This window comes from Ostrinia nubilalis, chromosome 16 (genome assembly GCF_963855985.1).
Source record: "Ostrinia nubilalis chromosome 16, ilOstNubi1.1, whole genome shotgun sequence".
Classification (NCBI taxonomy): Eukaryota; Metazoa; Arthropoda; class Insecta; order Lepidoptera; family Crambidae; genus Ostrinia; species Ostrinia nubilalis.
The window spans coordinates 7,613,599-7,625,673 of record NC_087103.1 but is presented as its reverse complement, the minus strand read 5'-3'; the positions used below and the strand labels follow the sequence as shown (position 1 = coordinate 7,625,673).

The following is a 12,075-nucleotide window of genomic DNA, read 5'->3' as shown; positions in this document are numbered from 1 at the left end:
AGATTTACTTTATTATACGAACAATACGTAAGATTTCAACAGTCTTATTACGGACGTCGACCAGAGCCGTTGATGAGTTTAAAGGAATTTAAAGACGTAGCCCCTTTATTTATTATTGACTGTTCGCGGCAGCATGAAACTTTGAAGGGATCGATTGACGTAAGAGTTGAAATCGAAACAGATCAAGAAATACCGGATCAGACAGCTGCATATTGTTTAATTTTAAACGACTGTATATTTGAATACAAGCCTTTGAGTAATATTGTGAAAAAAATATCATGAATTGTAACACAATTATAGTTGATTTACAAGGGTTCAAAGATCATAAAAATGACTTTTTAGTAAAAGAGTTATGTATAGCGAATCAAGAGTCTACTTATCTCTTTTTAATTAAGCCACCGTACCCATTCTCATCTTTAACCGATGAAGAAAAAAAGAATGTGCGTTGGCTAGAAAAGAATAGAGGGTATCGATGGAGTGAAGGCTATGTCGACTACAGAGAATTTAGAAGAATTATTAAACCCTATTTTAAGGACAGAAATATTATTGTGAAGGGCGAAGAAAAAGTTAAATGGGTGAAAGAGTTATGTGATCATGATAATATTGTAGACATTACTTGCCAACAGATTCCTAATTTTAACTCACTTTATGACCTTTATTGTAAAGACAATTTATTCAATTGTTATAATCATAAGAAATATTGTGCATTGAAAAATGTTTTGTGTATAAAAAAATGGTGTTTAGAAAACGATATTAAATGTTTTTATTAAAATAAATACTGATATTTTAAACTGACTGTCTTTTATTTCAGTATCAAAGCAAGTTGTATGAGGAATAAACAAAGTCATAATGAAACAAGTAGATTTAATATACACAAATTTATTTTACCATTTAATTATTATTTTCAATTAACTTAGTATATTTATTATTACTTACATTCTACATACAAGTACTTACAACTAATAACTTACAATCTATTACACTAGTAACTATCACCACAGAGTTCTTTGGATATTTTCCTAACTAACGTTTCTGTAAGATCTAACACTTCATCCGTGTTTGGTTCTTGCACCACATACTGAGCACTGAGTACCACGTTATTGTCCGCACTTTCCACATCAGTCTGTTGCGTCTGTGATAACGATACAGCGTCACTGGTTAGGTCTATAATCTTTATTTGGATCAGCTTTGAACCCTTCCGATCTTTGCGTATGACAAATGATCTAGATGAGATGTTCGCCTTCTTCTTACTGTTCGCATCTCTCTTAGACCTCCCTTTTCTTTCTGTCTTCGGTTCAACAGGCTGCACACCGAACAGTTCTTCGCAGTGCTGCGTAAAGTTCTCCAGAGGGTCTTGTGCATATTGCGAGAAGATTATTTCCGAAGAGTCAGACATATTGATCTGTAAACAAAATAAACACTTATTAGTACATTTTTATAACTGCATTAAATTGTTATCAGGGACTTGATGTGGACTGTATTTATAGAAGTAAAAAAAAGAAATCAGCTTTGTATAGACATGAGACTTAAAAATAACAAGACATACAAAAATAACAACAGATTTAAATAGAAAAAATAATAATTAATTAACTTACCAACAAGTAGCCACAAATAGTGATCGATGCAACGTGAATGTTAGAAATTAAATTTTAGTTATTGTATTTATATTCATTTCAAGTTTGCACTTTGACGTCAGTGACCTACTTAGTGACACGTGGAAATACAACGTGAACTAAAATTTGATGACTAAGTAATTAGGGTAAAAGCACCGTTTGTGGTCACTGTACTCTTTTGGCAACATAAAATTGAAGTAAGTTTAAAAAATATTGTTTTAATAAAACAATATTTATTAATAGTTAAGACTAAATTGGTATTTCAAGATAAATTAACAAATAATAATGGACAAAAACGGTACCAAGATGACCGAAACCATTACTTCTACCCTATTGCGAAATTTACTTACTAAGGAAATTTGTATCCTACATTACGAAACTAACAGTTTGCACTTTATCAACGATGGTAATATGGTTAAGGCAACACTTAAATATTTTATTAATATAGATTTAGTAAATAAAACAAATTAATCTCTTTACTTATGACTTTATTTAGCAATTATTATGTACAGTTATGAATAAATCTTGTGTTAGTAAATTAAAAACTAATGGTGTTAGTAATTTTACATTAAAATCATATTTATTTATCTATACACCTATTGCATACTTATATTATAAAACTTAATTTACTTAACACATTAAACTTAAAACATTAAATCTTGATGCCCCCATGCTTTAGTGGAGATTTTGTCAGGAAGTACAAATCGTTTATCGTCCTCATTTGATAGAGCAATTTTGTTCACTGCTTGAGTGAAAATTTCATGTTTGATGCACCTGAACAATATGTTCTTTTTACGTATTATTTGGTCATGAAGCAGAACCTTTTTATAGTCAGTTGAAGTCAAGTCTTTAATTACACTTTTTTTAACACCCTTAGCTTTTTTAATAAGTTTTGATTCCGTTTTAACACAGTATAACTTTGACCTAAGACCTACAAATTCTGTTATGATTTCACCGCCCATTTCATCTTTAAACAATCCCGGAATTTTTTTGTTCACTACTGGCAAATTAAAAAGATTTTCTGAATCATAATTACTAGTATCAAAGTAACTGAGAAAGTGGGTATTTAGATCTAGATAAAAGTCCTTAGTTTCAATTTTATAAATGAAACTGTCGGTATCGGTATAGCATAACTGTACCCTGTCTTGATAGTGCGGTTTTATGACTGAATAATGGAAATTGTACATGTGACTTTTGGACAGTTCTAATACTGAAAATCCTATGTAAATAGGTTTATCCAAAATTATTCTTTCAGGTTTCATCTGAACGGCAACTAAATTTTTAGAAAATACTGTAGCACTGTGAAAGTTTGGTCGTGCGATTAACTTATCAGCGCTTAGTTGCTTTTTAGTTTTATTTGAGTCATCACGCCATTGATTAACTAATTTAACATCAACACGACGTTCATTATCCTCTAACGTTTTTCCAAAAACAGAGTTATTTAACAGTTTGAAAAGATCTTGTTGAAAAGGAGTTGTAGCTTTTTTTCTCAATTCTGTATTAAGATTAATGTATTTAGCTAAAAAGGCATTTTGTTTGAACGATAAAACGCGATGAATTTTATTTAAGATAAGCCCATGACTGATACATGTTTTTAAATGAACGTAATGAATTACGTATTCAAATTTCGGATAAAGATTAGGTATTAATTTTGATGTATGTCCACCTGGCGGTACAAACTTTTCGGCACAGAAAGGATAATCGTTATGGTCACAATGTAAGTTTTCTGGGTACAACAAATCTACTTCAAGAATGTAACCGGTGTCCGCATCGTCAGGTACCGTTAAAATATTTAACTGGTCTATTTCATTTTTATTCAAAAATCTGAAATCCGATACAGGCAGAGGCTGACACATACTATAGCCATAGAGGTTATTACAGTCAATGTACACTAAATAAGAGTCAGGCTTGTACTCGTCATAATTCGACATGTACTTATTGTTTGCTTTGCTATGTCTGGTAGAACACATGCAGATACCTCCTCGTATACCTTTTTGTAAAAGACGGATTATTTCTAAATCATGTAACAATTCTAACTGTATACCAGTCTTCATTAACATCGCATCAAAAGACAAACTTGGAGCTGTTAAATAGAAAGCAGGGTCTAACTGATAGTTAAGCTTACAGACAAGTCGAAAATTTTCAAATACATCCGATAAAAGAAGTACGTCTGTTTGAAGATAAAGATCGGTGTACTCTCCAATATTTTTAATATTAAAAACGGACCAGACAGTTTTGGCATGAGCATAGTCTGAGTCACTTATATCCTCATTGGTAAGGGAATTATAAAATTGTTTTTTATTGGGAAGTGTTTCTTCTGAATATGATTCCCAGTCTGATATGTGATCATAGGGATAAACTCCCTTTCGTGTCAATAAACTGAATTTGTTGTCATTAGGAAAATGATTTTTCAAATGAAATAAATCAGATTTACGTAAACCACTTACTAATTTTTCTAAACTAGTTCCTAAAAATTTAAATGAATCTACAAATCGGATTTGTCCAAATTTTCCATTTGGTAAGGTAAGGAATTTAGTAAAAGATATATAATTTTCTTTGTTCTTAGGTATTACTTTAATAGGGCCTAAGCTGTCAGCTAATTCTTTAATAAACAAATGGCAATCGTAACCGGACAGGTTATGAAAAAATACCGGTACGAACTTAGGGACATTGTATCGCAAATTACAGTATTGATGTGCTGCGCCACGATATCTACCTGTAAGGTGACAATGATCTCGCACCTTGTCTCCGATCAGTAGGTTATCGCAAATGTGACACACGTCGGCTTGTGAATGCTTTACCTTATCGTTTTCGGTAAAAATCATTCTAATTTCAACGTTCAAAATATTATAAATATTTGTAATGTCTTCATAAAGATTTTTTAAGAACTTTTCACTACAATCTGGACCGCGATATTGAACAAATTTGTTGAAAGTATTATCAAAGGAACAAATTATTTGATACGCAAAAGCTGCTGGGATATGTCGTTGACGCGGTGTTGTAAAACTAGCAAGAGGATCGGGCTCACATCCTTGATATCGTTCAAGGATGGTTTCAAAGTCTGCGTAAATAACGAAAGGAACATCTTGTTTCCTTTCAAAATTTTTGAACTGAAGATAACTACCTTTTTCGGGAAGTACTGTTGTAACACCACTACAGATATGTTTATCGATGCTATTCTGAGAAGTAAAAAATAATAAACAGTCTTCACAAAAATGTAACTTACCGTTACGCTTTGTGATTTGACTCCGAACCAAACGGGGCAAATTTTTTATTAAAACGAAATGCGAGTGTACATTGTCCTCAAAGAGAAGCAAGTTAATTCTTTTTCTAGAGTCTGATTTAAATTCAGATCTGTAAATAGGACCCACAACGCATTTATTGTTATTTAAGGAATAAACATTAACACTTAAAGTTGGATTATTTTTTTCAAAAAGCGCTATATCGTCAAAAGTTACAGGAAAAGACATACCTTCGATGTTGAGCACCCGTTTAAAGTGTGGATATGACGAAGTTCGGTCACAGTTCTTTTGAGCAGGATAAATCGCAGCGACTATGCTCCACAAAAAACAGAATTTATCGTCATTTTTAATATTGACACACGCTTTTTTCTTCTTTATCACTGGTGGCAAATCAACATAAGTCGACCCAGATCCACATAATGGATCATATTTGTTAATATTTACTTCTAAATAAACATTACTCAGAAAAGTCCATCCACTATCACGTTCCTGAAACTCTTCAACCTTCTTTTTTATGATATTTAATACTGATGTAAATAAGCGCTTAAATTCAAAGTTACGATGAACAATAATATTTTTAGTTGCGAACGATTTTATTTGTTGTTCGTTATTTTTGAACAAAAGGAAATTACCAAAATATTCTAAATTTACTTTGATGCTTACATGTTTTTTAAGAGAACTCTGTAAAAGTTTGTAGAGTTTGAATTCTACGCTTTTTAAAAATAAGTCTGGAAAAGAATGTTCCGTTTCGGTCGTCACCGGTAACCTGTAGGAGGCTATGCGACCGCGGAACGCAGACGCGACTTCAACGACTCCGTCCTGAGCGACCGCCGCGCACTTGTTCTTGTGCGCGGTGCTCCGCAAGTGGCCAACCCATTTCCTTCTATCAACTTGAACGGCACACCCAGAGCAGAAGGGCATCTTCTTAGTTAACCTAACTTAACCAGTAATTAACTTTAACTAACCTAACTTAACCAGTAATGAACTTTAATTAACCTCGGAACCTGTCTTCTAAAGATTGGAATTATTTTGTAGCTAATAAAACTTTACTTTTATTGATTTTATGTAATGTACCTATTTACTAATGTATTATGTAACTTGCTGAAATATGTGAGTTCGTCGAAACGTGGTTTGGGCTAGGTACCGAGGTTAATTAAGTACTATAACACTAGGTTTTAATTCATTTATTATTAAGTACCTACGTAAATTATAAGTAAGTAAATTAGACTTAATTAATATGTATATTTTTATTTACAATTCAGTTAATCTTATTATTATAAAACACCGGCACGCTATCCGCAAAGTACGTCGTCTTGGCTCTCCTGAGGAACTTTTGAAGCAAGTCCCACTCGGGCTGGTCCGGGTCGAGCTGGAGCTTCAAAGTGACGAGCGCCTTGGTGTAGCGGGTCTCGGGGCGGGTGTCGAGCGCGTCCCGCGTGGAGTAGAGGCGCAGCTCGGCGTAGTAGCGGCCGCTCAGCTGCGCGCGCCGCAGCACCGACCCGTCCGCGACCTTGCTGCTGATGGAGCTCGGCAGCTGGCTCGACGGCGCTCGGCGAGACGCGTTTGCGTGAGCTGCGTCTTCCTCGTCTTCAGAGACCAGCCCGAACAGATCCTCTTCTTTTTTGGTGTTCCGTCTCTTTGGCGTAGCGGTTCTGAAAATAATATAATATTCCTTAGGTATTGGCGAATTTCATTAATGAGATGATGAGAATCATCTCCGTTTATGAGATAGTAGTGTGAAAGGTGACCCACAATGTGGACTGACGACATCATAAAGGTAGCAAGAAGGCGCTGGACGCAGGTCGTTACCAACCGGACAACATGGAAAGCATTGGGGAGGCCTATGTTCAGCAGTGGACGTCCTGTGGTTGAGATAATGATGATGATGATTGTAATGTGTTGTTGTGAAACTTACTTTGAAGATCGTGATGTTGTCGACTTCCTCTTGGTTGTCTTTGCCTTGCTACGCTTGGAAGGCTGATCGTCTTCTGAATCAGACCTGTAAAGTTAAACACGAATCACGTTAGTCTAATGATAACGAAACGACTGTAACAAAAACGCCAGCCTTCGGATTCCATTATTTCAGGTCTACTTACTTTGACGGGGCTCGATTGTTGGACTTCTTCTTAGATGTTTTTGCCTGATCTCGTCTAGTCCCGTTTTCAGCTTCGGAGTCAGATCTGTAAAACAAATTGTGATTATTAAATAATGATTACCCGTAAAACTGTTAAATTACTCATTACTGGTACTCCAGTCACACTTAACAGTTAGACCGCTTCCTGACTTGGCGGTGCGGTATCGGTACGATTTCGTTTCGGTATACCGCATCGGTACCGAAAGCTTACCGAACGCTTATATTTGAATGTACGCTTCCTGATTGGCGCGGCATGTGCGACAGCGGCGCGGCACAGACTCAATCAGGAACGCTCCATTGAAATATAGGCGCTCGGTAAGCTTTCGGTATCGCGTATACAGAGCATACCGATGCCGCGCCGCTACCGCACCGACAAGTCAGGAAACGACCTTAGTCTGAGACTTTTTAACTACAGCAAGCTGTGCACGATAACGTGTCACTCACTAGTTGAGTACTGCCGCGCGAGCAAAGTCGTCGACTATCGTTAGTGTGCAATAACTAATTAACTAATGTAAATAGGTACCTTATAATAAGAGCTGGGTTCCTCCTCTCTGACTTTGAGATGCGACTCTCGACAATTGCAGATTCGTACTCGGAGTCAGACCTGAAAATAATTAGTTTATAAATATAAGTAATGTGTAAGACGAACTGAATTATTTCGCGGTTGAATCCGCAGGTAATCCTTAGTAAATTCATTAGTAACTAGAAAACTTTAACTTTACAAACATCGAATCAAATTAATAAGTACAGTTCCATATTTATTTAAAGTGGTCGTCGCTGATGACGAGAGGTCTCAGAAAAATTCTAAGTTCTAGAAGTTTAGTGAAGACTAGAAGATAGTCATGAGTACTCACATTGTGTTTGTTAGATGATAGAAACTCACTCGGAATACTTGGAGCGCTGGGCCTGGAGCACTGGGTTTGGAGCACTAGGTCTGGAGCACTAGGTCTGGAGCACTAGGTCTGGAGCACTAGGTCTGGAGCACTGGGGAGCGGTTCCTTGTTGGTTGACGGTTCTTCTGATGCACGAAGCAGTAGATGAAGCACAGAATGAAGTTCGGGTCGAATCGATTCCAATTTATTTGAAAATTATTGCAGAGATCCGCAAAATGTGTTAGGGTTGACAAAAATGTTTTGTTAAGAAACACCATGATTATTCATATGATTCATTCATATGATATTTAAAACACACATAATATAAATATTTCGTTTGAAAAGCCGCCGCGTAGCACTTGAGGGTATCAAAAATCAGAATCAAAAATATTTTTTCAGTTTAGACCACAAGTGGCACTTATGTATATAACAAAGTACTATTTTTTATTAATCGTCGCTATAATTATGATTTAAAACATAATAAGACAACATATACATTATTATGTATTTGAAAATGATTGCAACGTGCATCAAAAGTTATTTAGAAAAATATCACAAGATTAATGTATATAAAAAATACTCAGAGATACTTACTAATATTTTAAATATCATTATCGGAATTGAAGTGGAAATCATATGAATATTATGTTTGATTTGAGATACTTATACAATAAAAATATTTTAATCAAATATAATTATAAAATGGCTAATAATAACGATCATTGTTAATAATATTGTTACAGTGAAACTAGACTAAATGATTCTAATATAGGTGATGCATCCATAATTACACAGTCGCGAACCGTGCGGAACTCGTGGCAGCCCTGTTGCAGTGCGCGCAAGCATTTTTACAGAAACGCACTTCGGACCTGCGGCCACGTTGACGACGTGACCATGATGCAATATCCGAATGAAAAATATTCCACTGTATGTTTTAGAAAATTAAATTACATTAATTTTGAAAATTTTGGAGATAGTTGGTTTAAGATATTTATTTATTCATAGAACGGTAGTACCAATTACACTATTCAAACAAGACGTAACAAAGTTCAGAATAACATTTAAATACTTAATTAAACAATTTAACATAACAAACTACATAAATCAGATGCGATAGGTACTTATGTATTTTTAATTTGATATTTAATCTACTCAGTTATATGTTAACATTTAGCTTAATATTATTTCTAAGTTATTCAGAAAATATTCGAGATTTCATTTATGAGCGATATAATAAAATTAACAGTTATTTTGATTTAATTATGGATAATAAATATTAAAACTTGTTTACAGCACTTTTACAAATATTTGGTTATAATTTATGTTTAGTACATAAATATCTTTTTAATAATTTGAAGCTGTTTAAAAGATGTAAATAGTAATATACTATCTACTTATAATAAATTATTTATTACCATTTACTTAGAAGACAATAATATTTTATGGCTTAAATTAGTAAATTAAATTACCTATATTAATTTAATAATATAATTATACGTATTATTTGTGGATTGCTATTTATTTACTTATTTAATGATTTTTAAAATGAAAAGTATTTTATGAGTAAGTAACTTTATTATGTTTTTTAAAGGTATGCACTATTTTTTCTGAGTAATTTAAACTCGAATTGTGTTTAAAATTTTAGATAAAAAATTTCTTAGTAAAAATGAAACAGGAAATTTTGACACCACAACGATGATAATGTAATAATAAATACGAATAACGGATGGCATAGTGACTTGGTTTCTATGAGTCTGGGGTTCGATTCGAACAGACTTAGTATTATTAATATTTATAGTATTGTATGTATTATTAGTAGTATTATTAGTATAGTATTTAATTTTCCAATTTAATAGGCATCCACTACGTAACACTTTAGCAGAAGAGATTGCTTATAATCATGTAAATCTTGTAAATAATAATTTTAAGATGTTATTGCTCCCTGATCTGTTACAATCTAGGATTTTATGGATAATAAAGAAGTAAGTACGTTGATATTTCAAATCAAAACTTCTTCTGTGAGGTCAATGATGAATTCAACTCAAATTAGTATCTGATATTTAGTTGCAAATAAACAAATTGAATATAGAATAGAAAAAAAGTTTAGGAACCTTCCATTACTTTTATAGCAAAAGTTTCATTTTTGGAGACTTATCTGACATTCAATAAAAAATTATAAATATTAGGACATACCTAGTTTTTTTATTAAAACCATTGCGAGTTTTATGTTTACTTCTTTGATTTTAATTTTTTGATAAACGAAATTAACTTCGACCCGTTTGATATAAACTAAAAGTCCAGAAGTCCTGATCATGTATAGGATGCACATAGTTTTGCTTCTGTGTATTTGCTTTAAAATAAGCCTAGGCGTTTAAATATAGGAGCACAATGTGTAGTATCAAATTTCATTCACCGATAATTAATTTCGTTCAAATACAGGCGCGGTAGGTAAGAACTACGCTAAGATATCAAATTGCAAGTTCCGGCGCGCGTGCACACCAAGGTTGCGCAGTGACATCGTCATCATGATCCAATTTTTACGTTTGGGTTTTATGAGTAGGTAGTTATTTTATTATTGAACTTAAAAAATAAATTGGTCCAATTATCTCACCACATCAATTACCTAATCACCAACTAAGTGGAACTTGTACTATAGCAACTACGATCACGTCTCAGTTATAGGTGATCGTGTTTATAACAGAAACATTTGCTCCTTACGGGATTCGAACCTGCAACCTAGCTTAATATTTCTCGGTGCGCGCTTCTAGAACATGACCGCACTCATAATAAGAATACACGCTTATCGTGTTGTCAAATGAACGAACGAAAATGAAATTATTTTGAGTGATCATTGTATAAATGTTTTTGAGAGTTTCTCGCTGGAATGAGCGAGAACTCTCAAAAACTTACTACTCATGTGAATAAAGTTCGTGAATAAATTTCACAAGTCTTAAAATGAGAACAAAGGGTATGGAAAGTTGCCATCAGATTACTGACCTTTGTTCGCGATCACAATAGCCCTGTCAAGATGGTAATTGGTTGTCAAAGGCACTCAGCAATACGTCCCGAATTGCGCTTATAGAATTCGCTGAAGGATGGTTCAGAAGGTACGGATTTGGAGAAGTGAAGTGATATAACCGCATGAGAAGGTTGGCATGAATGGCAGTCGAGTAAATGTATTTTTCCCCCGGCATTTGAGGGCGACTTTTATAAATTGCTATTTACTAGCCTAGCCTACACTATGTGTGCAATTCATAACCTACATCCATTTACATCTATAAAAGCGAAAGGTCACTGATTGACTGACTCACTCATCACGAAATCTCAGAAACTACAAGTGCTAGGAGTCTCAAATATTGCATGGGGGTTTAGAACTTAGGTGCTCACTAAGACGGGAATTTGCAAAATTCAATCCCTAAAGGGGTAAACGGGATCCAGGCGTACGAAGTCACGGGCGGCCGCCTGTACATTTTAAGTTTAAATGTACTTGTACGTTCACGTAGCATAGTCAAAGGTGTCACGAATATTTATTTCATCTATTCACACTGTGTTTCAGGGAGAAATACATAATTATGTTTATTTTGACACCTTAATATCCACCAGTAAAACTTTATTCTTTCTCCACCGAAACCCCCATTCTTTAAAAAGAGGGAAATTTAAAAATTTGGAAATATTTAAGTCCTATTAATTGGTTGGAAAATGGGCCTACCGTATTAATATAAGTTAGTACAGAGTAATAGCTAGCCAGACAAAGTCAAACATCAGTTTATCTCTACTATGACAGATCCATATTATCGTTACCGTGGGAAATTGATGTAAACTCATGTACAAACTCTACATTCAGCATTATTTTGGCTACCTCAAATGTATGTCGCTTTAAATTGACGATGTATAGTCTACCTTAGTCCATTTTTTGTTTGATATTCGAGTTCCTGACAATGGAAAACCAATTCCAAATCCCCTTTTAGCTAAAACAAACATTGATGTCTGTCTGATACGAGTAACATTACAAATTAATTAAAACTGTTCATTTAAATTTGATCTAGGTTAGGCAAATGGATAGAATTTGACTGAAATTTTGAACCCAGCGACAATATTTCATGACGGTTAGCAATAAATCTACCACAGCGGTACGTACTAGTGGTTTCTTAGTAAAGTTTTCAAAGGATTTCGCTTTGGGCTATAATATTCACCGTTTAATATTGTCTTCAGGC

At 34.1% G+C, this 12,075-nt stretch overlaps 1 protein-coding gene across 2 annotated transcripts; it reads right to left on the bottom strand.

Annotated features, from left to right (window-relative positions):
* Positions 1–2,080: 2,080 nt before the first annotated feature.
* On the bottom strand, positions 2,081–9,103 carry LOC135079330 (uncharacterized). 2 transcript variants are annotated; one of them, XM_063973961.1, is made up of 5 exons: positions 7,844–9,102; positions 7,513–7,593; positions 6,952–7,035; positions 6,771–6,854; positions 2,081–6,507 (listed from the first exon to the last, which is right to left on the bottom strand). In XM_063973961.1, coding segments are annotated over exons 1-5 (645 nt in total). In that variant the 5' UTR covers positions 7,846–9,102; the 3' UTR covers positions 2,081–6,113. The 2 variants fall into 2 exon arrangements, with proteins under 2 accessions (XP_063830031.1, XP_063830030.1); XM_063973960.1 differs by having other exon boundaries at positions 7,513–9,103.
* Positions 9,104–12,075: the final 2,972 nt, after the last annotated feature.

Coding starts and splice junctions, on each gene's coding strand:
- LOC135079330 (XM_063973960.1), bottom strand. CDS start 7,685: ATGAATTTACTAAGGATTACCTGCGGATTCAACCGCGAAATAATTCAG. Junction 6,855..6,951: donor AACAATCGAGCCCCGTCAAA/GTAAGTAGACCT, acceptor TTAACTTTACAG/GTCTGATTCAGAAGACGATC. Junction 6,508..6,770: donor ACAACATCACGATCTTCAAA/GTAAGTTTCACA, acceptor TATTATTTTCAG/AACCGCTACGCCAAAGAGAC.